General features: G+C 40.2%; 2 protein-coding genes across 11 annotated transcripts; one reads left to right on the top strand and one right to left on the bottom strand.

Moving 5' to 3' along the window:
- Positions 1-1055: 1055 nt before the first annotated feature.
- On the bottom strand, positions 1056-18034 carry LOC144043310 (zinc finger CCCH domain-containing protein 7B-like). Of its 7 annotated transcripts, none has more exons than XM_077556778.1 (23): positions 17965-18034; positions 17800-17894; positions 17521-17585; positions 16799-16835; positions 16095-16292; positions 14771-14929; positions 14257-14337; positions 14055-14106; positions 13794-13963; positions 12182-12728; positions 11020-11054; positions 10852-10939; positions 10575-10736; positions 9142-9359; positions 8949-9049; positions 8689-8870; positions 7627-7718; positions 5391-5539; positions 3772-3877; positions 3551-3659; positions 2201-2322; positions 1779-1948; positions 1056-1697 (listed from the first exon to the last, which is right to left on the bottom strand). In XM_077556778.1, exons 3-23 carry the CDS (start codon positions 17577-17579, stop codon positions 1520-1522), a joined length of 3015 nt encoding a protein of 1004 aa, XP_077412904.1. In that variant the 5' UTR covers positions 17580-17585; positions 17800-17894; positions 17965-18034; the 3' UTR covers positions 1056-1519. The 7 variants fall into 7 exon arrangements, 6 of the variants coding, with proteins under 6 accessions (XP_077412904.1, XP_077412906.1, XP_077412907.1 ...); XM_077556780.1 differs by having other exon boundaries at positions 10852-10936; XM_077556781.1 differs by having other exon boundaries at positions 12257-12728.
- LOC144043311 (ran GTPase-activating protein 1-like) lies at positions 16176-25156 on the top strand. 4 transcript variants are annotated; one of them, XM_077556787.1, is made up of 16 exons: positions 16176-16318; positions 19604-19723; positions 19862-19989; positions 20080-20139; positions 20223-20402; positions 20619-20753; positions 20890-21048; positions 21392-21505; positions 21841-21940; positions 22285-22369; positions 22460-22637; positions 22881-22997; positions 23561-23666; positions 23987-24072; positions 24167-24288; positions 24563-25156. In XM_077556787.1, the coding sequence occupies exons 2-16, from the start codon at positions 19612-19614 to the stop codon at positions 24645-24647; spliced, it is 1767 nt and encodes a 588-aa protein (XP_077412913.1). In that variant the 5' UTR covers positions 16176-16318; positions 19604-19611; the 3' UTR covers positions 24648-25156. The 4 variants fall into 4 exon arrangements, with proteins under 4 accessions (XP_077412913.1, XP_077412911.1, XP_077412914.1 ...); XM_077556785.1 differs by lacking the exon at positions 16176-16318 and adding an exon at positions 18232-18392; XM_077556788.1 differs by lacking the exon at positions 16176-16318 and adding an exon at positions 18232-18392 and having other exon boundaries at positions 24167-24331.
- Positions 25157-26628: the final 1472 nt, after the last annotated feature.

Below are 26628 nucleotides of genomic sequence, written 5' to 3'. Positions count from 1 at the left end.
AAAACTTGGATTGGAATAACCCCAGGTGGCCACGCCCTTCGGCGCGTTTGACGCGTCGAGGTTGGGGGAACACGCCTGCCAGTCTCGCCGTGTAGCCAATCATAAAGCAAGGGGCTGGGTCTGAACCGGAGAACAACAAACTCCTCCAGCACACTCACCCTCGAGTACATTTGCAACCACGCACCGCTGCACGTGGGAGAGGTGGCTGCGTGGGTGGGAGGTGCGCATGCGCCGCCTAGCGGTCATTACCATCACTACGTAATAAATTAGGATCCTGTATGTTTTATTTACTGGACTCAGTCATTTCAATCCCTCAAAGGGGAATATAAGAGTGCAGTCCGCTGTATATATTTTTTCTGGGACGTCTCCAGGATTTTTTTTCTCTCTCCTGGGGCTACAGAGGCGCCATAGACTGATGCATAGAGAAAATAATATCTGAGAAAGAATAGTAATAGAAAAATAATTTAGAGATGTATTTTATAATATCTAATAAAATGCTGGAGGGGGTTAATTGTGGCTACACAGATTTCTCATGGGGCTATAGCCCCTCTATCTATCCATCTATCTATCTATCCATCTATCTATACTCGCCATACTATCTATCTATCTGAGAAGCAAACCACGCGCATTATGCAAGTATAAACGGACAGATGTCAGACTAATTGTGACAAAAACAGATGGCTGTGCATTTGGTACCTACCCTTTGATGGTGGTTTACCCAACTTCATTTACCTTCAGATTCAACCTGAATCAATATTCATCCATTAACATGAAAATAATCCAAACAAAAATACAACTGACACACAATGTACTTATTGTACATGTTACAGAGGTGCTTTGCTCGTCGAACTTGGCTCTAATAAATGTCTGCTGTCTCCAATATCGTGGGAGATGAATTCAAAAATGTGTAAAGGAATCATTGTCTTTCGAGATTTGTGCAGATTTTTTTTGTCTTGAGTTGCGAGCAAAAAGGAGTCATAAATGCTCAATTGTGGCAGCCTAGCAAGGAACTTTTTAACAAATCAGCACAATTCTTCACAAATAAGGACAAGTGCTTGCTTCTAGACATTTATTGTTCGCAGTTTAAGTTCAAACATAAATTTAAGAGAATTACTCATTTCAAAAAGTCGGCTAGCTTAATGCTAACGCACAATAGAAAAATTCATCATCAATATATTTCGGCAACACTGGTACCAAACCACATGAATATTGAAAAAGACAAATAAGATACAAATCTGAAATAAAATATCTTCTATTTTCTAAAAAACAGTGGTTGTTAATACTTAATATCAAATGCATTTGTAGACGCAACCCACCCATTTTTTAAAATTTTGGCTGGGTATTGAGGCACTGGTCGGGAATGCAAACTGTGCAGTCTGTATTTATTAAGGGAAATTATGAAATAAAAAAATAATTTGAAAAGAGGGCAAGCACTTTTTTAACGGTACCGTTAATAACAATAAAAGAAAAGTAAAATAAACGTCAGGAAAAAAAACCTTGCATGGTTCTTTTGCAGTTATTAGTTAAGTATAAAATTGTATTTTCCAAAGTAAAAATCATCAGGCATGATGAGTAAGTCTTCCCTCGCTTTGTCCAATTTGCGACGCAGGAAATGCCGCCTCTCTATCCACTCCTGCAACTCCTCGGGACTGTGGGCTAAGTCACAACTGGCACCGTCGGGGCAGTCAGCTTCTGACCTAAGACACAATGGAAACATGCCATGTGAATTTCATATATTTCAAATATGTTGGTCGGATGAAGTGAAAATGATGTCTTACTTTCTGCAGAGCTTGAACGATGCACCAGGGAAGCGATGGGTCCACCGCAAAGCCTCGTCTTCTCCTTCACAATTGAACAGGCACTCCTTGTGCTTGTTGGTGGAGATGTGTCGCTGCCACTGCCGCCCGCCGTTACACTGCTTCCCACAAGGAGGACAGTAGAAGTCACCCTGAAATGGAAATAAGAAGTTCCGCCGTCATCACCTTGGTTGCGGATGTAGTTCATCAACAACATGAAATCGCAAGTCACTACATTATGGACACTTCCAAGTGGAAATTTGGGAAAGTGTCATTTTCATTTGCAGTCTAATAATGGAGGAAACACTAAAAGCAATTGCAAGTTGACCTGATCAAGTGGACAGCGAGTTTTTTGTTGTTGTTATTCTCACATTTTGATACTAACGTTAATATCAATGACCCACCATTGCTGTATTGTCTGTTGGCATGACAATGTCTTTTTCTTGAGTTAGCATGGCTTCGTCTGCTTGCCGAATTTGTGCACTTAAATCCAGCCACATGTTGTACATCTGCTGCATTTCAATGACTGTTGGGACAGAAACAAGTCACTCTACATTTAGACACTGTTCAAATGCATACTGGCAGACATGCTGGCACTAGGGCAGGACGGTCCGTACGTCTCCTTCCACAGGTTGTTAACAGAAAAATCGAAGGACGCTAGGGCCACTTTGACATTTTTTACTTTTAATTTAACACGTTAAAAACTAGTAAGGCACCGAATATTCGGCCACCAAAAATGTTTGGCCAAAAATGGCAAAAACAGCCATTTTCAGCATTTAGCCGAAATAAAATTAAAGCCGAAAGAATATGGCCGAAATAGGTTGGGGTGACGCAAGCAAAAAAACGCTGCAAGCAAGCGTCTGTTTGAACTAAACAGCGAACGCGGGGGTGAGTGTCCGCCTCTCTTCTCACTGAGTTTGCATTGGTCAGTCGCAGCAGCTCCCGGGGTCATTGCGCACACCGGAGGAGAGGGGCGTCGCTTGGTGTACAACATTTAAGTGGGTCGAAAAAAGACATAACTGCCTTGTACTGCAATATAGGTGAGCCACGCTTTCTCCCGCAGCGCCCCCCTACCCTTTTTTTAAGAGCCCCTCGAACGCTTCCACTTTTTCACGAGCATCCCGGTGGCCGTGCTGAATACTTTAGCTAATGCTAGCACTATTGCTATCAACAGTTTTAAACGCGGTAACACTTACCGCTATCTCCGGGTGGCGACAGACCTGTACACGACGCTGTGTGTGACTTTGCAGTCCGTCCCTGAAGCCGATTAGCCGGTGCGAACAAATGTATTTATTTATTTTTAAACGTTGGTGAATATGTGAATTTGGCAATTTTAAGTGCTCCGCACGCATCCGTCCCCGCCTGTGCGAACTACATTGACTATAAAGTGCAATCGCACCGCCAGAAAATGCTCAAACTTCGTTTGGTGTTTAATATACCATTAGCCAGCCAACATGTCTGCGGTGTGGGCACATTTCAATGTATATTCTGCTTGGTTAAAATGCCAGTGCTAAATAAATATTTTATAATAATATTAGAATTTTAATTAATTATAATAAATGCAATGATAGTAAAAATTGGCATAATTTTTTTCCGGCGTTTTGGCCAACCATTTTAATTTCGGTGCATCAGTATTAAAAACGAATGTTTCAACTGAGGCGGGCAATTACAGTGCCTCAAATTCAGTGAGCTGTTTGGAATAACAAATTTTCAAAAATTCCAGCAGACCTGTGTCGTTTGTGTCAATAACTTGCCGTTTTGAGTCTTCATATACATCCACATCTCCTTTTCCTCTTTGCTGTGGGCAAAGGAGCAGTTCCCAAAGTAGTCACATTTCTTCTTCTTAAACATCCAGCTGCACAACTGCCAGAACAAAACTTAAATGCTAATAAAACACTGGAACAAATACGAGTTTAATAAGGAAATTGCTACTAACTAAACTGGCTAAGCACTTAATTTGAAAAGGAAGACTTACCTCATATTGTGCGGGGAAGTTTTTTGTATGTGGAAGCGGTCTGATAGGAACCCATTTATTCTCCTCCATGGATTTCACCATCAGTGTGTTTTGCTCTTTTATCCACCTGAGAGTGTTCATTATTGTTTCGAAGTGAAAAGGAGAAGGGGGTATGAGCAGCTGAATGATGAGATCTAAGACCAAAGCTTCACTTTAAACAGGCCTTCTCTGCTCGCCTTAACACTAACAGAAGCACTGACTTACAATTACAACCTAAATTTTAATACCTGTTCGGATGAAATTTTATTAATCTATTACCAACAGTCTATTCTCTTCATTTTGTAGTGTTTCTCTGAGCTACACACCTTCCTAGATTTGTTTTGCCCAATCAGATTTGTGCTGCCTTGTCAAGCTAATCTTGCTCAATATTGTCTGAGTCAGTACTACTGGCCATTGTATTGTAAACTCTGTATAAGGGAGGGGACTGATTCTTTAATCAATCTGATTTTAAATTCACCTCAGAGGGCCCACAAGCTGGCCCACAATTACATCAGCATTTTTCCGTCCTCTTATTGGTTGGTCAGAGCAAGCCAAATTTGACTAGCAAAACACCTTTGTAGCGATCTGCACACATTAACATATTTCACATTTTATTTAACTTTTTTTGTGTTTTTGTCATGCAATTCTTAAAGACTGATTCTGCTATAATTGACGTACATTGGACGATTCAGTAATGTTATATTGAGCGTTTGTATAGCATGGGTCAGTTGGGTCACCAACAAGTGATGCCTTTGAGTTGTAAAAATAGCTCATCACCATTGATGGGACATTGTGATTTTCTAGGAATGCTGTATAAATCATTTTAAAATATAAACACTGGCAGAAATGTATAGAAATAGTGTATACTGACATTTGCCTGTTTCCTTATCTTTATGAGAAATAATTAACATGATCAGTGTCTTCAAATAAACAAATATCATTAATTGTTAATTACAACAACAACTTCATAATAACATATGGTTAAAGGTAATTTGAGCACATTTGTTATTTTAGAAGTGTGTATCCCAGCACATTTATCAGTAGCCAAATATAGCTTGCTTCAAAAAGGTTGGTGATCCTTGTTGTGATTTTTTTTTCTATAACAATGCCACTGAATGTAATGTACTTTCCAGACTCCACTGTACACATTTAGCCGCTTTTCTGGCTGATAAGAAAGACGAAAGGCCACTCACATCCATTTAATCTATTAGACAGACTGTTGAATGTCAGCATGTGCAGCACCTTGCGATCAAATGTATATTATTGGCGATGTAATAAGAAACACCATTGTCTGTTGTGTGAGGTCACGTACCAATTTGGCTTGATCAATTGATGTGCGTGTGTGTGCTTGCTTGAGGCACGAAGAGAGCTAAAGGTGACTCTCCTAGTTGCCCTTGCCATGCATTTGAACAGGAAATATGCAGATTCATTCAGCTATTTTAATAAGGAAAATATCATTGAGATTGAAAAAGAAAATCAATGTAAAGTTCTTTCACATGCAGGGGACGAGGCTCTGCCTCTTCCGCCCGCCCTGCCCACACGTCCCTGCCTTTGAAGTCATAATATGAAGCGATACACAGCCTCCTACTCTTTTTACTTACGGGTGCTTGGCCTTGGCAGAGCAATACTTGAGTGCTTTGTCCGGCATGATTATGCGGCCATCTTGAAAGCAGCTAGCACAGACAAACTTCATCTTCATGTTCAAACTCTTGCCTTGTGGTTTTTTCTCACCATTTGCAGCAGCAGGAGGCTGTTAAAATAAAGGAGGATAAATCCCTAGTTTTGAGAAAAAGTTGTTTAAAGTTTTGGTCCTTACATCTTTCAAATGTCCATAGCAACCAAGTACCTTAAGAAAAAGATATGAACCTTAAATTTTCAGGAGCTGTTAAGATATCAGTGGAAAGTCAATTCCAATCGCAGGTAAGGCCATTGTCCGAGATTTGAACCCTTTAAAAGTTTTGGAAGTTTGATCTCTCAACAGATGAAATCAGCTTCAACTTTGAAGATCACATTCAGCTTACAATTCAGCTTCTGAGGCATCAGCCAAAGTTTGGTTACTTTATTGTTGCTTCTTGTGGTATTTCCGTGTTTAAATGAGGTCATAATACCGCAGTGGGAAATTTGAATTATTAATTTTGTGTGAATTAAAAGATTATTTACAATTTGATGTGGCCTCTGACAAGTAAGTTTATTGATAACATCATGGATGTTACTGTATATCTCAAATCAAATGCTTTTGGTCATATAAATGAACACAAAATGTTATGATGGTTCAACAGAGTGTAAGATTATCTCTGGATTACACAGCACGGTAACTGGACCGGCGACGCGCTTCTACGACAAGGTATGATGGCGTGTTATGACGTGCGCGTGATTTATTCGTAGCCTATATTCATTATGGTGGACTTGGACTTTTTTTGGTTGCTATGTCCATCCATCCATTCATTATCAGAACCGCTAATCTTCACATCATTTATAGAAATCAGTTGTGAATGATGTTTGAGGCAGGAAATCCGGGTTGATATTCATAAACAGTTGCCCGACGCGGGGCTAGCTAGCAGGCTAGGCTAAAAACACTGCTTGGTTACAATGCATATTGTCTAATAATTGCTTATTTTCATACATTTCTATTACATTTTTACCTTTGTGCTGCTGGGAAATGAAACTAGAGACCTCAAGGAAGGTATTTGTGGCGAAATCTCAAAATCAACATTTATGTCCAAACTGTACTTTTTCGTGTCTAACTCGTTAAACATCTCGCAGACATGCGGATGCTTTTGCTGGAGCGGGTCACATGTGAACAACGTCCATCATCGTTGGTGGGAAATAAAGTACAAATACCTTTGTTGCTGACTATAAGCCGCGCCAGCTAAATTTAGGGAATACTCAAGTTAATACACATGTAAACCGCATCCGACTGTAAGCCGCAGGTGTTTTAATGTTACCGCACAGGTTCCAACTACTTTCTTTTCCATAATGAGGGCGCAAATTATCTCGCTCTCGTTCTGTCTCTCCTACTGTATTTGAGCTCACTTGGTTTGTTTTGCTCTGCCTGACGCTCTTGCGCTTCCTTTATAGTGCACCTTCTTGTGATCTGAAGGATAAGCGGCACCTTTGTATTAGCCGCAGGGTCGAATGCAAGTGAAAAAAGTAGCGGCTTGTAGTCCATAAATTACTGTAGATTTTTCAGGCGTCAGTCTGTACTTTAGGTATTTATTGTTCTGACCACTTTTTACTTTTTTCCCCCCTACATTTGAAAACATACAGTATCTGTACTGTCTATCCCTTACTTTCTATTGTATTTTTTCTACTTCTTATTTTGTGAACATAGGCTTGTTACTTTTTCCAATCTCTGCAGATAACGAAACGATGTGAATACAGAGAGACAAAGTCAATTGTGATTGATTGAGATCACAATTGATTGACCCTTGATTGAACATGTTTGAGACATGATTGAGATCTTAGGGTCTTAAAAAGCGACAAAAACAACAATGACTGAGTAATGTGTACTAGTGAGCATGAACGACTGCAACAGATTTGGAAAAGCAAGATACTCCCCTTCAATGGCCTTATTTAAAAGAATTGTTTAACGCTGTCGTCTACAAGAATGATTTTTGCAATTGTGTTGCCTTCTGCTATCCCAAAAACCACTAGGTTCTGGCATTCAAAAGTTCTATCTAATCTGAACGGGCCTATTTTTTCCTGTCGTTTTTATTACCCGTAGTTAATTTAGTTGTTCAAAATTTGATGGCCACAAGAAAAGTTGTATGCGCGCATCAAAATGCAGTATTGTAGTGTTATTTAAAGAATGATGGTATGATAGAAAAATTGTCTTACTCTGCTTGATTTCAATTTATTTTCCATTGCTGTGTTCTGCTCCTCTTGATAATATTCTGTTGAGATTTTAACAATCTCATCAGGACTGATACCTAGAAACAAGAACACACAAAAAAAAAATTCACCAATTGAAAGAAACTAAATGAATGTCCAGCTTTATTTTTTCAGGCATTTATGGGGAGGTACAAATAAGCAATGTTGGAGAAAAGCTCCAAGAACTGTATCAAAAGTACAGATAAATAATTACAGTAGCTCTCTCAAACATTTATTGAATGCATGTAGTTATGTTTATTACTCAAACACAACCTGTGCTACCTTTAATGTAACCATCCGCTGTCAAGCTAAAGGATCATCTGCGGTCAAAATGAATAGTGTGATTAATCTGCCTTATTGCATAATTAAAGCGATATATATTTTTATAAAATGAGTGATACTCTCAGTGAAGTATTAATTTAACAATATTTTTATTTCTGTAGTGGAAGTTTTCATCATATTGAGGCCTGGCTAATATTCTTCCATCAAGGAATCAAAAATAATTATATAAAGTAATTACTGTACACAAATTGTTGAATTAATTCCTCCCTTTTGTGCCCAACAATTGGCTGGCAAAACAGTCCAAGGTGTATCCTGCCACTCGCCTACAAAAATTATGAGACCAAGCGGTATAGTAAATGTGAAATGGATACTGACTGTGCTGATTTCTTGTTGTAGTAAACCGCAATGTTACTGGTTTGATGTTGTGTATTTATTGGAACGTATAATTAGCTAAAAACCTGAATGACGTGACTTACCGTGTCCCCGCAAGGCTGCATACACGGCAAATAATTGATAACACCTCCTCAACCTCTGATAGGCTATTCTTATATCAAGTCGCAGGGTTTTTTGAAATAATAATTAAAATACAAATAGAGGTATAGGGTAGGGATAATCATACAGACAGTTTTACATAGGCTATATGAGAAGCACTTTTTTTTGTAAACTGCAAACTCTCCTTAAACTGAATTCAAAACTAACAAATCTCTACATCGAAGATTAACTCTACTTGTTTCTGGTAGACAGCACCTGTGTCCCGCTGCACCCTCCAGCTTTGTAGCTCGATGACTGAGTGAGCATTAGAGCAGCTGTGCTCCCCAGGGCACCCATCACGAATGTTTTGGCTGCACAATTTAAAGTGGGCCAGCACGTTAAACGGACGCACTTTTCTGTAGTTGACATTGGTGGTCCTCGATACAAATGCTAAACACCTGACAGGCATAATAAAACATAGATGAAATTAAAATATGCATTATAGAATGTGCATGCTACTGTTATGTGCCACTCACTTGTTAGCATCAAAGGAGTGGCGGACATCCAGGTTAGAGCACACTGTGTGATCGTGTTTGCAGCGCTCACTGATAAATCGAGGTTTACTGTCATAGCACTCCTGAAGACAGGGGGAAAAAAGATCCAGAGTTGAACACAGAAAAAGTTGTATATTTTGTTCTCCAATGGGCAGTGCCCTTGTTGCGTTCTCACCTGACAGAGGAATATGAACATGCCCTTGTGATCACGTAGAAGGCGTGTAATGCTAATCACAGGGTCTAAACTGACAACATCTGACTGTCCAAACAGCAGATTTCTGTCCAGGGTCCCTTTCCTCTCCGCTGTCCAAACATCGATTTCCAGTTGGTTATAAGCAAAGTTGCACTCTTCCCTAAACTTACAGAGGCCTGATTCTTCAGACTTCAACGGGTCTGTATATTAAACAAAAAAACATAGAACAGGTAAGCAGATAAGTTAAGAACTTACAATCACTTCACATACTGTAAGAACATTGCCTGTACAGTACGTGGGGCGTTACTTTAAAAGATCCTGCACAATTCACACAAACAGCCTTACAAAAATCAGGACTGGTCACCAAGCTGTCTTTGCAGGGACACACAACATAGTGTTCACGCTCACATTCACACTTATGTAAGGTGACCAAACGTTGTTTGTGAGCACAGAGCATTACCAATGAGTTAAAATTCTTGGCCATTGACACTGCTTATTTGATCAGGAAGTGATGAACGGTAACAAGCTGATGTCATTTTTTTCTTTAAAAAAAAGAGAAAAAAAAGTATTTTTTTAAAAAATATATAACACACAAAACCCGCCTTTTTTTCGGGGTGGGTCTTGGGCTTGATACCCGCACCACGCCCATAAAAATAAAAACAGTCAATCGTGTCATCATTATTTCATTTGTCAAGTAAGACTTCAAAAGAAAGTTAATTTTCCATACAGGCAGCATGCATTAAAATAATTATAATGTATGGCATATTTGAGTAATCGTATCTCAAAGCTGGGCCGAGTGGCCTCCTCCTTTTTTCTTTTCAAAATATGATCACCCTATGGACAATTTAGTGAACTTCAATTAAATAACCATGAGGATTCTGAAATGTGAGAGGAAGCTAGAGTACCCAAAGAAAAGCCTTGCTAGCATGGGGAAAGACGCAAAATCAACACAGAAAAGCCTAAATGGAAATTTCAACCCAGAATTTTTCCATGCATACTCCCCACACAAAAAGATCGCAACTGAAAATTGGTTTCACACGCTAACTATATACACCATACAGGGTTGGGGAATCCAGGTCCAGAAAGTAAAAACCCTGCCACAAATTGGCTTTAGCCACACGTGCTTCCACTTAACTGGCAGGTAAACAAGCTCATAGAAGCACCTGTTGAGTAGAAGCAATGGTGGCTAAAGTCAAACGGTTTCAGGGTTTGTTCTTTCTGGGCCTGGACTCCCCAACCCTGTGCACCAATAATTACACTTTAAACTGAGAGCAGTATCCTAAAATGATTGTGTCTACAGGTATTTCAAAAGTTGGTTAAAATTATCAGCTTGATAAAACTGTAATTTTCTCTTTTGTTTTGAAGTTATGAAGGAAGAGGACAAAACATAACTGACTGAAGAGATAAATCATTACGTTTGCAAAGAATAAAAGGCCCCGTAATGGACGTCCATGTGGGTGGTTGGCGCACTCTGGTCCACACGGAAGGAAAAGCTGCCTTTCGCCTACACAAGAGAATGTCTCGCTTACAGCTGTGGACCAGGTCAGGTTTGTGAATGAAGGCGTACATCCCTGGACCTGAAAACAAAAAGGAGGTTGCAGTGACATTGCTTTGTTTTTGAGGAGGTTTGAAAAATCTATTGCAGTTTAAATCGATCTGCACAAATGGGCATCAGTGTACAGATGAACACACCATGGCGAGTAAAGCAGCTCAAACAGGCCTGCATGAAGTCATGGGTGGCGGACAGAGGGTTTGAGACTGGAGTTTGTGTATGTTTCTGCTTTGAAAGAATGAAAACAACATGATTAAAATCCCAGCAACACAGACAAAAATATATAGCCAGATAAAAGCAAGTCTTACATTGCGAGGAATGGCACAGTGAGAAGTTGTGACAGCTAAAGGGCAGAAAGAGAATATGGATGACATTACATTTTGAAAATGTGAAAAGGCTTGCTTTCCGGATATAGCTACAGTAATTTCTGGACTATAAGCCGCTACTTTTTTCACTTGCATTCGACCCTGCGGCTAATACAAAGGTGCGGCTTATCCATCAGATCACAAAGGGGCACACTATAAAAAGGAAGCGCAAGAGCGTCAGGAAGAGCAAAACAAACCAAGTGAGCCAAAATATAGTAGGAGAGACAGAACGAGAGCGAGACAATTTGCGCCCTCATTATGGAAAAGAAAGTAGCGGGAACCCGGCGTGATAACAATAAAACACCTGTGGCTTACAGTCGGGTGCGGTTTATAGCCCAGAAATTTCTGTAATATATTTGTCATTTTAAGTATTAAGTGACCTCTCAGTGTCATACATGGTTAGAAAACCCTAATTTATACACAATGTATTTTCTTGCATTAGGTTTCAGTTTAGGCTATCGTAGCTAATCTAACTTAAAAACAAGCATATGTCACTTTTCACAGTCAAAACAGAACACAGGAGAAAAAAAAACAATTGTGTCCTTACGGCGACTAAATATTTTCGTCTGACTTGGTTGATTTACAAATCACAATGTGCAAGGTCATTCTCTTTCACTGAAGGTATCACCCTTGATGGGCACTGCCCAACTTATCCCTGATGCAAGTGGACTGTAAAACCTAAAAGCATAAATAAATGATTACATCTGCACCCTCCTTCCAATCCAACCTCAATTAATTGCAAATGTGCTACGATTTGTTAGTGTAACTTGCACTCATTTCTTGACGGACAATACCATAGAATTTAAATAATACTGAATACTTTAAATAAGAGTTCACCAATTCCGGTCCTCGAGGTCCGGAGTCCTGCAGGATGTTTCCGCCCACTAGCACACCTGATTCATATAATCAGCTCATCAGGATGAATGATAACGATCCCGATCTTTAGTATCAGGTGTGTTGGTAGGCTGAAACACCTCAAACCTGCAGAACTCCGGACTTCGAAGACCGGAATTGGTGAACCATGCTTTAGATAGTTGTATGCAAGAATTCAAAGCAGCCTAAGTACTACCACTTGGCCAACAACATATGACAGACTTGTAATCACCAGTGGGACTGAAATCGCTGAGTGAGTCCAGGTCTGTTCCTTTCTGTGGGGTTGCGGGCAGAGAAGGCCCATTACCTTTCCCTGCAGGGAATGAGTCCAAGGAATCCAGGGAGTCCAGCTGGTTCAAACCCGACACAGGACAAACTTGAGCAGACGGGTCACAGGTGAGCCTCACAGGTTTACGCTCATCAAGCAAATCATCAAGTGACTTATCCAGTTCTTCTGAGTCTGCTTTGGACTGAGTAGCTTCTAGTGCTACAGCGTGTGGAGCCGCCACCATGAGGTCATCCAGGGAATCGAGCATTGTTGATTTCAAACTTGCACTACAGACACCTCCAGGGAGGCTATCTAAGGAATGCTGTCCTTGTGAAGATGATGGGGCGTCTAGCGTATCGAGTGAGTTTTGACCGCCAAGTGAAAGGGAGTTCTTGGAGTTAAATTGACTCATGGGAGAGCTAAAAAAGGCTGGGGGGAACTGAGGTGTTGGAACAGGCAGCACAAAAGTGCTTTCTCTGCTAGGAAGTGAGGCTACTTCCTGAGTGTGGACCTAGAACACAAAGGGAAAAAAATGCTCAAATATCTAATTTTCTTTATGTACAATGGAACCTTGGGTTACGAACGACTGTTTTGGCATGCTCGAAAGGAAGGCTCTATGTCTGGCACTGCATAACCATCATTGGCTCCATGCACTGTTGTATGCTGAAAACTAGTGATAGTTTATATGTTTTTTTCAAGGCCGATACCGATACTGATTATTAGTAGTCAAGGAGATCGATAACCGATATTCCAAGCCAATATTCATTTGCAGTAAAAGAGAAAATATCAGTGTCAAAATTTAAAAAAAACAAAACTATTATTATAAGGATCATCAGCATGTGTTAAGCTAAATTAAAAACTAAGCAAGTAAATAGTTCCCTGAAATGTTCTACTGTAAATAAAGTTTTCCAAAATGTCAACATAATTTCTTAATTTATTTATTCATACAAATTTTAAATACAGAGCGTAGCAAGTTTTCAGTATCAGCATCATTTTTTATGAAGTGGAAATTTAAATAAATCCATACATTAAAGTTCCTTGTATGTCACTGAGCGACAAATGCAGGCGACTGTAGCTAATTTGGGGTTTTCGTCAGGGTTCGTAAAAGGTTTCAAAAGATCTTTGCAGACAGCAAAAAAATTGTCTGAATATGTTCTAAATGTCTTTGCAACAAGTAAAAACTATCTGTGAACATCTTTTAAATCCTTATGAAAACCCTAAATTTGCTATGTTCGCAAGCATTCACCGCGCAGTGAGATTCCAGCTTTATCAGCATTCAGATTCGTAAAAAAGCAGATGCCCATATTTGTCAAAAAGCCAAATATCAGCACTAATATTTGGCCCGGCCGATAATCGGTCTATCCTTGCTGAAAACTAGCTGTTGGCATTGCGGCATAAGGCAATGAAGGGTTAATGTTGACGTAACGTCAAAATAACTATCCACGTATGTTGTCACGAGGCGGAAGTTCTGCTAAAAGATAAGTATAACTCAGTTTTGCAATTCCGTTCATTTCACTGGGAGGTAGACTTCTATTTTCCATTAGTGGAAAAATGGCTACTTAAAATGTGTCTTTACCTCAGCAGGTAAATGTCCATCAGGAACGCAGTCGAGCAGATTGTCCAAGTCATCTCCTATCAGCTCACAGTCCTCCAAAGTGTCCAGCCTGTCTAGGTCCGAGATGGCAGACTTTTGCCCGTTATATGCTTTGTCAGGGATGAAGGATTGACGGATGCTGGGAAAATTGACTGAGGACACGCATGCAAAAATATTGTGTTGACTGTATCTAGAACATGTTTGTGAAAATAAGCATATTGCGGCTGCATTGTTGATACTCACCTGGTGCAATTTTACTTAGCGGGTTTATCACATTCCCTACATCATAAGACACCTAGGCATGAGAAACCTCCACATTAAAATGACATCAAATACGTCCTTTACTTAAAGACAGTTGGTGAATATTGGAATTGTTTTGAACATCACTTGTCTCGTCTCTGAGGTCAACATTTCGAAACATTGGGGGGAAGAAGATTTTACTGACTCCGTCTCTGACGTAGGGCTTTCGTTTTTTCAATCCCAGATGGTTGGCAAGTTCCTCTGCGAGTTCATTCACCCGTGTGTCCTGTGAAGAGTTTTAAATAATATGGAATGGTATTTTTAGTGACTGCTAAGACTATGTATTGTAGCAATGAGTGTGATGTGTAGCTGAAAACTGTGGCATGACACACTACGGGTGGGCATGTAAATTGAATTTTTGCACAGAGACAATATAGAACATAAAAAGAGTAGAAGGATCGCTTTCTCACCATTGACTATAATGGTTAAATAAAGTGATTGTGTTGCACCAGAAATGTGCTTGCTGCTCAAATAACCAATGAAATAAAAACTTATCCATTTTAAAACAAGCCAAATTGAAAGTTTCTGTTGTAAAACAATTAGACAAAATTCTACAAGGTCCAAAAATACACGATATAACATTTGTTAGATTGTCCAAGCAAAATTAATGCAAATCGTATACTCTTTAAAATCCCTTTTAGCCGATTGTTCAGCTTTACCTGATGTGTGATAAGCAGACAGTTGCGTGTGCAGTCATAAGCCTCCTTGTACTTGGCAAGCTGCTTAAAGCAAAGGGCCTTCAAGTAGAACATCTTGTGGTTTGTTTGACACACCTCCAGAGCTTTGTCACAGTCCTTCATGCAATTATCGTATTGCTCCTATAAGACACACCAGGCAAAATAAGTCGTTAAGAGTACAGAAGTAAGATTTGGAAGTTTAGGAAACTGACAAAAGTCCAAACTATTTCCAGATGAGTGCAAAAGGTTACGATTATAAAGGAAAGAGAATTTTAATATAAGCACTTTGGCATTAGGCTTTGCACGACCTGACTTGGGTTCTATTTATACACTACTGAATTGTTTTGGGTACAACATAGATGGTTGGAAGTCAATTAAAAAAATCAGTTAACAAGAGGGGAAAAAAGCCAGCCTAGCAGTTTCACAACAATATCCATTCATCCAGGTCCTTTCATTTGAGTTACTAGTGAGCTGGAGCCTATCCCAGCTGAGATCCAGGGCACACATTTGACTGGTCGCCAGTCAATCGCAGGGCATTTTTTGTCCAACCAGCACTGCCGGGACGAGGGGAAGGTCTGCCCCAAACGGCTTGCGCAGAACTCAGTGGCACCCTTCTTCCCAGGACTCGGTAGTGGGCTGACGCAAGAGATTCTCCGCACAGACCGCAGATCAAGAGATGCACCAGGGGTCCTCATGTACGAAGACTTGCGTGGCCTTCATACTAAAACACGGCGTAAGTCCATATCCAGCAAACGTGGCACGCACACAAAAATCCAGATGTACGAATCTGTGCGTGCGTATGAATCCAAGCACATTCCTTTCATACATCTCAACCAATGCGGAAATGTTGAAGTGCCAGACTCCTCCCTCTCCAGTGACGAAAAGAGCCTTCGGAGTATGTCGGTCGTCGTGGGTAGTGGCTGAATGCTGAGTGGCATCAGATTGTGATCACGGAGGCTTTAAGTTAAATTTAATAAAATAATATAAGACAACCCTTTGGCGCCACTGATACCGGATGAATAGCGTGTTTAAGGAGCATCGATCTGTTTGTGATCGCGGAGGTTTTAACTTGGAAGAAACGACAAATAACACAAATATAAATAATGAATATTATTTCCGGTGAAGGATATCAGTAGCATAACCTCTCATATACAGTAGTTGCACATAAGTATACACACTAACACTATCAGTCCATTTTCTTACTTGCACTGTCATATCAAAGTCAACTTTCTCGTCGTGTTTGCCCTCATCTAATTTGTTTCGCTCTTTAACCTCACAGAGTCTGATAATTCAAATCTAATCTCACCATGCTGTGGAAGGCAGTCGCTCGGTTGACGTACAGACTCGCCAATAAATCCTGAGGAATCTGGAATCCCTCTACGGAGACATAGTGAGATACATTCAAGCCTTCGCTGAACTCACTCACTGCCTGCTTCCAGTGGCCATCTCTCAACCAGCTGTTTCCCTCCTCGAGAAGGTTGCATAACAACTTCATCAAAAAGTCCTGTGGATCAAAACAGATACATTTTGGTGAGATATGTTGATATTGAACTTGATAAAAATGTGTTTAGTCTTGTCACTCGTGTTGCTGCCAAATGTTGCCCCTAGTCCATCCCTAATGTTAACTGTTTTCTAGAGTTGTTCTGATACCGTTTTTTGGCCCCCGATACCGTTCCGATACCTGGGTTGTTGTTTTTTTCAACATGAAAAAGCTGCCCCTCCATTGGTTCGGAGCATTCAAGGGCCAATAGGATATCCTAGCTTGGCATGCAGTGACCACGTCACATATCAGTGAATGTTGTGAACAAGTAAAACACAAGATGCTGCATCCAAAGTCCTATATTAGCGTCAGAAATAATAGTATCGGCATGTACCTCGTTAATACTTGCCGATGCCACTGTTTTTATGCAGTATCGGGGCCTCTGCCGATATTGGTATCGGAACAACACTACTGTTTTCAATAGGGGACTAGACACGAAACAGACAAAAGACATAACATTGAGACTGTACCTTGTATCCTTCAGAATCCGGATATGCCACTGAAGATCTGAAACACATGCAGAAAATTATTACAGATCTGTACTTATGCCGCAGCTTTCATTGCACATTAGGGCACATGCACACGCACACACATGAGCTGTTTTGATAAAACGCAACTGGTGACACTAAACCATGCAATCACAAAGAGACACGTAGGTTTTAGAATAGGCAGCTCTTCCTGTGAAGGAGGGACTGGCAGCCTGGCACTGATCTATAATCTATTATTTCACGAAGAGGGGGGGGGGGGGTCGCCTGACTTTCTGATCACACAGGAGACACACGTGCGACCCAGTGCTGCTGTTTCTACGAACTCTACCATAGTTTTTCTTTCTTTATTGGGGATACAGTAGAACTTTTTTTCCTTGAATCTCCTGGGGACCTCACCTAAGGAATCCCTAACAATATGAAAATATACAAAGTTCTCATGGGTGTTTTTGTGTGTGCGTCAGTATTTAAAATAATTTTCCATCACTCTGTCCTAACAAAAGCCAGTCTAAATTGAATTCCATCAAGGAACGTGGACAATTCAAAGTACAAGCTAACTTAGACCTACGGTAAACTCACGTACCCCGACGAATGGGTAATACACCCAAAGCAAACAAAAACTAAAGATTGTGTTTTAATTGACTCAATATGACGATTTCCTACATTAACATTCCATATTTAAAAAAAGTAAAATACTAAAATCTTACTGTATGAAACTCAGAGCTTCTTGTATTTCTTTCCTGCGTTTCTGTCTCTGCGAGTCCATTCTTCCCTGGAGGGAAAGGAACCAAGCAAGTTAAGGTTGGAAATAAATGCCGTTGATGTCTGTCAGCGCTTTAAACATAAGTAGGAAGCAGGGGGGGAAATGTCATGCACTCTTTCCGTCTTGCTTCAATATAATTCTTCTTCAAACGATGTTTAGCATTTTGAGCAGTTTAGTCTATGAAACATGGCGCCACTGCCCAGCACAGCCTGAAACCACCTACCTTCCTTTAAGTGATGAAGTTCATTGATCCACAGCCAAAATGGTGTGGGCCAGCACGGCGGGTCGAGACAGACTTCCAACAGTGAAAGCTTTACCCTGGCACACAACAAATCACCAATAAGGCTCACAAACATGACCGCTGTAACACATCTGTTAGATTACTTACTTTACTCTGCTTTCGATTTCTCGGAACTGCAGTCCACGTGACGTCACCTGAGGAGTTCCTCAGCAACGTAAGCCGTTGTTGGCTGTCGTAAAAGTCGCCAGAAGTCGTTAAATTACTCACTTTTATGAATCACAGGTCTGGACTGGTCGTCAGTCCATCAAAAAGCATTTTGCGATATGCAATAATAAGCCCAGAATTTTCAGAGGAAATTATGTTTTTTGTAGGTCCGTCCTCCGAATAAATGTTTTTTTGGAGCTTGAAAATTGACATTGAACGCACCAGTGTAGGCAAATCGAACTACAAGTCCCTTGACCACCAAATTTTGAGTCGTCAAGCAGTGTGTTGTGCTGTGCTGAACTGTTGTTTGAACATTGGGAACGGGCGGGAGCGTGAACTCGACTGGATTCACTGAAAACTGCAGAGTTCGGGTAATTTTGTGATTAATTTTATTGTGATAATAACAGACTCGGTTTTGTGTTTGACTTACCTTGGTCCGCTGTGGAATTCCACTGTTGGTGGTCGGCGGTGTGGTGTTGACCGAGCAGAAAGGCCGAACCACGTTCCGTTTTCATACAGTACAACTGCCAAGATTAACTTCGCTGTGCTAGATCGTCTACTACACACAAAAAATGTATGCGTTAATATTTAGTCAAATGCTTAGTTATCGGGAAAATTTACTTCCTGCCGCGGATTTATCGGTAGGTATAGGTTTGAAGTTCTCTATCCATAAAGTTAGCATCAGGTGGCTAATTCTAGCTAGCCTTCAGTTGCCTATTGTAAATGAAATGACATCGTGAAAATTCAGTATTGCACATAATGTTTATGTCGTTTTATCAGTTAGGGTTTATAAATAAAGCTGTCCCACCCGATTTGTGTCCTTGCCAAAAGTGCGTCAGTACTTCTCGAAACAAACGAGAGCAAATGCCAGAATTGTCATGCTGTTTACCTGTTGGCTGCCTAAAGCCTGTCCTCAATGGATATCATTACATCAGCACACGTTCAGAAACAGCTGTTGTTACAATTTAGTTAAAAAAAGGAGTTGGTGATCAGCCCCCACACACTGTAATAGTGGACGGGACTAAAAAGGGGCTTTTTTTGTGGTAATCCAGTGGTTTTTGTTTTGTGGGTTCAGCATTGTAAAGCCATATGATAACTTGCCTGTAAATGTCATCTTCCTACCCTAACACATTTTAATTTGGATAACACTTGATTGATTGACTGCGATTCACTACCAGGTTTCTAAATGCACTGTGGTCACCAAACTGGTGCCTATCAGACCTGATCTGAAGAGCAATTGAATTTACCTATGAGGTGTGTCAGAAAAACCTTGTGACTGGTGTCAAAAGATCTATTTTGAACCAGTGCTATGAGTTTCCTATTCAATGTGGGCTAGACGATCAATAAGCATGTCTACAAAAAGAACCTGCCATGTTTGTTTCATATGCATGAAGAGGTGATACTTGTCGCAAGACATTCCATGGTTACATGCCTGCTCACAATGCCTGAGCATCCAACAGTTCCTGGCAGAGAAGGACATTGCCGTGCTGGAGCAACCTCCCAATTAAGTCTTTGACAATTTTGTGAGCTAACTTTGGTCTTATAAGAAAATAAATAAATTGTGATTTTTGTTTTCCCCCAGGTAGCCTAATGGCGACAGACATTGTTTCACAGTTGGCCGACTCCTTGGCCAAAGCAGGAGTTGTGGAAGGGGAGCTGAGTTACAAAGGACAGGGAAGAAAGCTAGATGACTCCAAATCAGGTATGAGGTGGCCAAGTTTAAATTTTTGCCGCAATGGAAAAAATGGACAGAAACACATTTTAGTCTTGGATGTATTTAAAAAATATATATATTTAACTTTACTTTTTTTCTCTGTCTTGGCCATTTTCCAAACTCTAGTTGAAGAAATTGTGAAGGAGATTGAGAACTTTGAAGGTCTCCAAGCTCTGCGATTGGAGGGAAACACTGTAGGTGTTGAGGCGGCAAAAGCCATCGCCAAGGCCCTTGAAACAAAAAGCCAGTTCAAGGTTTCAGACATATACTCTTGATTTCTCTTACATTTATTTTGCATCCATAATTTTTTTGTGCCAAAATAGCAACAAGCTTGTTTCTTTCAGCGCTGTTACTGGAGTGACATGTTTACTGGCCGCCTCCGCTCTGAGATCCCACCTGCTCTGGTAACAGCATTGCTTGGTTGTTCTTTGGATGCTCTCTTCACATAACTACAGGGTCTCACTATTTTTTTCTATTACTGTCAAAGAATTCATTGGGCGATGCTGTAATGCTGGCGGGTGCCAAGCTGACTGTTTTAGATCTCAGTGACAACGCCTTCGGTCCTGATGGGGTGAAGGGCATCGAGCGGTTGCTCAAAAGCTCTGCCTGCTACACTCTGCAGGAACTACGACTCAACAACTGCGGCATGGGTATTGGAGGGGGGAAGGTAAATAATGTGAAAATCATCTTCAATTGAGGCTCATTTCAAATGTACAGAATGTCCTATAGGATCATTGTGGTATCTACCAACCTGGCAAATTTTGCGAAGAAATGTCAAGAAATCCCTTTATCAGTCGCTCATTGTCAAAGCAAATATACAAGTGGAACTTGCAGTGACCTCTCTGGAAATGTCTAATCAACGGCTCTGTTCTGCACTTTTCAGATATTGGCTGCATCACTGATTGAGTGCCATAAAAAGTCAAGTGCAGAAAGTCCCCCCCTCAGCCTGAAAGTTTTTGTCGCCGGGAGGAATCGTCTGGAGAACGACGGAGCCACCGCTCTCGCTCAAGCTTTCCAGGTAGAGAAGCAAACAAATAACTGGATTTGGTTAAAAACTTGCATGATCTATTAAAAATGGATGGATGTGGAAAAAAAAAATGCTGCTTTCTTTTCTTCCCTGTTGTTCAAGTGTCAATAACTATTTGTGTTTGCAGTTAATGGGCAGCCTGGAGGAGATCCACATGCCCCAGAATGGCATTAATCACCCAGGTATAAAAGCATTGGCGACGGCCGTACAGCACAATCCAAACCTGCGCACCCTCAACCTCAATGATAACACCTTCACTGAGGAGGGGGCCATTGCCATGGCTCAGGTAGGATAAAAAAAAAAAAACAGGGGTTGCGTGATCATTATCTATGGCCTACTGTTTGTTGTCTATGACAGGAGAAGAGACCCTTTTTGTGAAGTGTTACTAACTACCATTACCACATTTTATAACGAGTAAAGCAGTAGTGCACCTTAGATGTGGGTAGGCAGTTTGGCTTTGTTCTTATCTGAAGGCTCACAGCAATTTACAGGCCTTAAGTCATCAGCCTACTTAATATCCAATGGGGAAAAAAGATGAGGATAGTCATTTGAAAATCACCAACAGATATGACATGACAGTGTTGGCTAATATTTTTTTGTACTCTGTTAACACTTGTTGTCATTCACAGGCCCTGAAATATTTACGAAGCATCCAGGTGATAAACTTTGGCGACTGTTTGGTGCGTCCAGTTGGAGCCACAGCGATTGCTGAATCTGTTTCAGAAGGACTGCCGATCTTGAAGGTGAGTGTTCCCTTTCCCCTGTCTGTAGTATCACCAATACAATCTGTTAGGCTGGCATGATGAAATCAACTCCCGAATATAGAAATGAAAATATTTTTGTCTGCATCATGTTCCTCCAGTTTTGTTATAGATTTACCAGGTTTGGGTGTAATGGTCAGAATCATGCTACACTTTAGTCACTGTCTTTCATTAGTCGTCTCTGCCAATCACGTTACTGGTCTTCTGCTAAATGATAATCATAGGTGTCCAAAAAGGACATAATTGGTCATCAGTGATCATTTACATGTATGTATGTTGCTAATGAAAAATCACTTCTATCCCCTTATGTTAAACAGGAACTTAATCTCTCATTTGGAGAGATAACTGAAGAAGCTGCACTGGCTGTGGCCCTTGCAGTCAAGAACAAGAAGAAGCTGGAAAAACTGGATTTAAATGGTAAAAAAGAAAAAAAGTTGCTTTTATTTCCAATTGCTTTATCACTGATTCAGTTTGTCCTATTTAAGCTTTATTGGTCCGCGGGGGCAATTCAGCACCAAACAACACACATTATGGTCGTTAATAAATCCAAACATGCGCAAGCCGAGTCCTCATTGGCGATACTGGTAAATAAATCGGAATAATTAGAGTAAAAACTGTTAAAAGAGAAAATGATAAGTAAAAACAGCAGTTGCTCAACATACAAGACAATATAGTACATAAACGGTGGCACAATGATTATGACTATAACAGTATTGTTTTGGTGAGACAATATGTAACATGCTCGACCATGTGTTTTGCAGGTAACTATTTGGGAGAGGATGGCTGCAAAGCTCTGAAAGATTTCATGGACGGCATCAAAATGGCCGAGCTTCTGGCATCACTCAGGTAAGAGCGGCATCTCTTCACATTCAAGTTGACATACATTAGTGCTTTTAGGCGGTTGTTGATTATCAAAGTCTTTGTTCTGCTCTTTAGTGATGATGAGGGTGAACCTGGAGATGAGGATGATGAGGAGGAGGAGGATGATGATGATGATGATGATGACGACGACGATGATGATGAGGATGATGATGATGACGAGGAGGTGGATGAAGAAGAGGAGGAAGAAGAAGAAGAGGTGGAGGAGGAGCAAAATCAATACACTGGCAGCAAGGTAATTCGGTTTAGTATGCACTATGCTCCTGAGAAAAAAGCTCAATAATTCAGATACATTTAATTTGTCTTTTTTTAATGATTATTATTATTTAAAAAAATTTTTTTTTAAAACTCCCGACTTTTTGTTGCCTTCATAATAAATACAATAATTCACATCAACGTAACAAGAACAGACTGGACCTCTCCCCCTCCCCCCAAAAAATCTTGTTTCTTTAACAGACCTCTCAATTTGCCTTCATAGTTTTCCACACCACCATCAGCACCACGACCGCCTGACGTCTCATCCTTCCTCACTTTTCCTTCGCCGGATAAACTGCTCAAGCTGGGCGCCAGAAGAGCAACACTGATTGAGCAGCAGGTACAGTAGTTGATAACCCACAAGAAGGGAGAACAATACAAATTATTTTACTCCACTGTTTGTCATACACTCAATGTATATTGTGACCCTGCACATGTTTGCGATTCAGTATTCTTGATTTTCCAAATATTCACATAGTGAATTTATTTGAGAAACCCATTTGCCGAAAAACTATTGTATATTTGCTAGTTTGTGCTCAGGCCAAAGCAATAAAGTATTTCTTTGAGTCATCACCTTTTTGATGAGGTGTCTACTGGTTCCTGTTTCCATACTGATAGAAAAGTTCATGGCTCCTTACTGGCACATGTAATAAATGTTGAAGAAGGTGTTAAAAAGACAGCAGCACATTAATTACAAAGCATTTAGCTTGGACATTTTTAATAGCTTTGTCCTTAATTCCTCTGTTAAAAATGACTTTTTGGTTACTTTGTATATAACCTACAAGTTTAAACAACAACGTGGGATACATTATGATCGTCTTCAATGTTGCATTTCTCATCTTTTGCATGTTTACAATGTTCGACACAAAATAGCTGATTCCTTCTTCCACCCTTTGTGGCCAGGTGGACGTGGCCGATGCAAGAAAAACAGCCGAAGCCTTTCTCAAAATTGCATCAGTGTACAAAGAGGACAATAATGAAGTGAAGAATGCAGTCTTGGAAAGTGTTGGTGAGTATTTTTGTGAAGCACCAAGAACCACCGGTCTCCTCCGGTTACCATTCAGTTACATTCTGTTATGACATATAGCACCCCCCCCCCCCCTTCTTTTTTTTTTAATAAACACTTTTACGTTTGTGAGATGTCTGCATTCAGTTTCATCCCAAAGACATTAAAAAATGGACATGTGTTTTTCACATAGCAGTGACGATTTGCATATTTCCATTGCAGTTTATGTAGCAGGGATGCAAGACAAAAGGCCCTTTTAGACTTGCCTTATGTCCTTAAATGCTAAAGCTTTTGATAATCTTAGTTTCTTCTTCTTTACACAGATGCCCTTCTGAGGAAAACCTTTTCTTCTTCTGACCAAGGCTACAATTTTGTGTCCTCATTGCTCGTGCTGCTGGGGCTTATTAAGGTGAGTGCAAACTGACTCCCTTTACCTCGGTGTATTTCGCCTTTTCAGTCTCCATATTCCTTTTCTTTTCTCTCCGCTCCTGTTGTGATCTCAGAGTGAGGACAAGGTGAAGCCTGTGCTGGTGGTAGCCGGTCACCTGCAGGCCTTGGAGCACGCTGTTCGTCAGGACTACTTCCCCAAAGAGAGCGTGGCTGTGCTGGAGGCCTTCATGTCCCGGTAAGGGCGTGACAGAATGAGCCAATCAGCAGGCAGCTTCCAGGTATAAAACATCGCTCAATACTCATCAGGAACAAAGCACCTACTGCTACTGTACATGAATGCTATTGCACCTGGTTTGTGGGGAAACAATCATGTAGTATATGTGCGTACAGATGGTGTTGATGCCTCATTCGTACACATTTTATTTAGCAACCCCAAAAAAGTGAAATTGACGCAGTGGGGGTATATACTGTAAGTGCATACAGACGAGAGAAATGTTTCTCATCCCCAGAAGCAACAAGCCTTTGGAGTTCTGCGGTTCTTCTCAAAACAAGCTTCAGTCCACCTTGCAGAGGTCGTCCCACACGGAGTGCTGAGGACTGCGGATGAGAAACGCACCTTTGAATTTTGATGGCCCTTTCCAAAAGCACACTCGTCTACTCAAATTTGAATCAAAGGCACATCTCAATAATCATGCATTTCTTTGGAGCTCGATGCTTGTTGAAGATCTCATCGCCTAGACATGCAGTACTTTGTTGACTAACTCTAGATATCCTCCTCTTTGTAACAGCTGGTGTATTTTGGAGGGGAAAAAAGTTGTTTGAGACTGCCAGGTGTTATATGCCTGCTGGCTACACGACACACTTTATTGTACTATGCACTCGATGATGTCATTTTAGGCTGTTGTACATTTTACGTTTCAGCATTTACCTTAACTTTTTTTTAAATCCTGTTCAAGAAGCTCATTAATATATTTAACGTGTGCTTTGAATGAGCTGCTAAATATTATAAAAGTAAGGTTAAACTACAAAAGGGATTTATTTTCTCACTTAAATGACTCAAGCTTTTATGACTCTGCATTGTTAAATAAATTGAGATAATTTCATCCTTTTTTTCTTCTTTTTTCTTTATTCTTCTTTTTTCAGCTTTAAAACAGGTAATTGATCAAATACCTTTACAATACTTTTTAAACAAATGTAAAACAGGTAATGAATGAAATATCTTTATGACAATGATAACGGTAAAACAAACATAAGTGTATAAAACTCCCTGATTGCAAAAAATAAAAGCAACAGGGCATCATTTTTCATCTGCATCTACTATCATCTAAAGACAACTAAAATAGTGCCAATTACAAAACACTTATGGCAAAAATAAGTAAAAAACAGGTTATAATGATCAATTGTTTTATGCAGAGGTGTTCATTTCTTAGCTGATCTTCCTCTTCTCATTTTCGGCTGAGGCTCCGAATCTTCTGCGTTCTTGGTGTCAACCTTGCTGGACTCTGCTTTTTTTGTAACCTTTGCCCCTCGTCTTGCTTGGCAGGCTGAGGTTCCGCTGCTTGTTCTGAGACGTCCTCTTCAGTTTTTGCCACATTCTTGGACTCACTTGGGCTTGTTTGGGACTGGGAGTTAATTTCATCTTGTTAACATGGCATGTGTCTTATTCAGATCAGTTTCCATTTTGCAGTTTATCCAGCAAAACTATTTGTTTTTTTTTTACCCCAAATGTACTGTTTACTTGTGCTACAGTTTATATTGATGGAGATTTTGTTAAGTCATTTAGGAAATTGTTAATACAGATATGAATTTATTTTAAATACATTTGACTAGTCAGCTTAATGTACAAATGTGGCTGTTCCTTGCAATATCTCGACCTCTTCACTGGGCAGAAAATGTAAAACCAAGGTGTTAATTTGCAGTTGGGGGTGTAGGGATCAGGGGTCACAAGAAGAAGAATTTACCAAAGACGCGTTTAGCCATTGCTCTCCAGACTCCGGTGAACACGCTGGATGCGGAATTTTCAAAAGTCGTTGCCAGATTCATTAATATTATTCGTTTATATTTTCTGGGGTTGTTTTAACTTTTTTTTTTTTTTATGTCAAAGAAACAAAGGTCAACTTCTGCACAAAGGTAAGATATTTTGTTTTTGAGGTTTTGCTGCCCGCTTCTCAGTTTGGAATGTAAAAATGATTTGGGTGTAATATGTGTTTTGATGTACAGATAAGTAATTTATACAGTGCTGCTCAAAAGTTTGTGAACCCTGCAGGCATGGTCAGATTATTATTATTTTTTAAATAGAATATAAAAATAACCTTATTAAATGTTTAGTTGTATCCAAATCTACAATGCTGACATGGAAAATAATAGACTCGAACAAAAAGCATGATAATATTGTCATTCATTTTTTAATAAAAGTTGTTGATTTAAGAAAAACTCAGATTTCATGGGTGCAAAAGTATGTGAACCTCACTTAATCGGACATTGCACCTTTTGCAATGAGAACGTCATCCAAACACTTTCTTTAGTGACTTATCAGTCTTTCACATCTACTTTGGGGGATTTTTGCCACTCTTCC

The sequence above is a fragment of the Vanacampus margaritifer genome, chromosome 2 (genome assembly GCF_051991255.1).
Source record: "Vanacampus margaritifer isolate UIUO_Vmar chromosome 2, RoL_Vmar_1.0, whole genome shotgun sequence".
In the NCBI taxonomy this organism is placed as follows: domain Eukaryota; kingdom Metazoa; phylum Chordata; class Actinopteri; order Syngnathiformes; family Syngnathidae; genus Vanacampus; species Vanacampus margaritifer.
Note: the sequence above shows the minus strand (reverse complement) of the source record. Positions and strands in the feature narration are given on the sequence as shown.

Coding starts and splice junctions, on each gene's coding strand:
- LOC144043310 (XM_077556778.1), bottom strand. CDS start 17,579: ATGGACTCGCAGAGACAGAAACGCAGGAAAGAAATACAAGAAGCTCTG. Junction 14,930..16,094: donor CGACTGCCTTCCACAGCATG/GTGAGATTAGAT, acceptor TGTGTCTTATAG/GAGCAATACGATAATTGCAT. Junction 10,737..10,851: donor GAGCTGCTTTACTCGCCATG/GTGTGTTCATCT, acceptor TTTTGTTTTCAG/GTCCAGGGATGTACGCCTTC.
- LOC144043311 (XM_077556787.1), top strand. CDS start 19,612: ATGGCGACAGACATTGTTTCACAGTTGGCCGACTCCTTGGCCAAAGCA. Junction 21,941..22,284: donor GGAAAAACTGGATTTAAATG/GTAAAAAAGAAA, acceptor TGTGTTTTGCAG/GTAACTATTTGGGAGAGGAT. Junction 24,289..24,562: donor CTGGAGGCCTTCATGTCCCG/GTAAGGGCGTGA, acceptor TCTCATCCCCAG/AAGCAACAAGCCTTTGGAGT.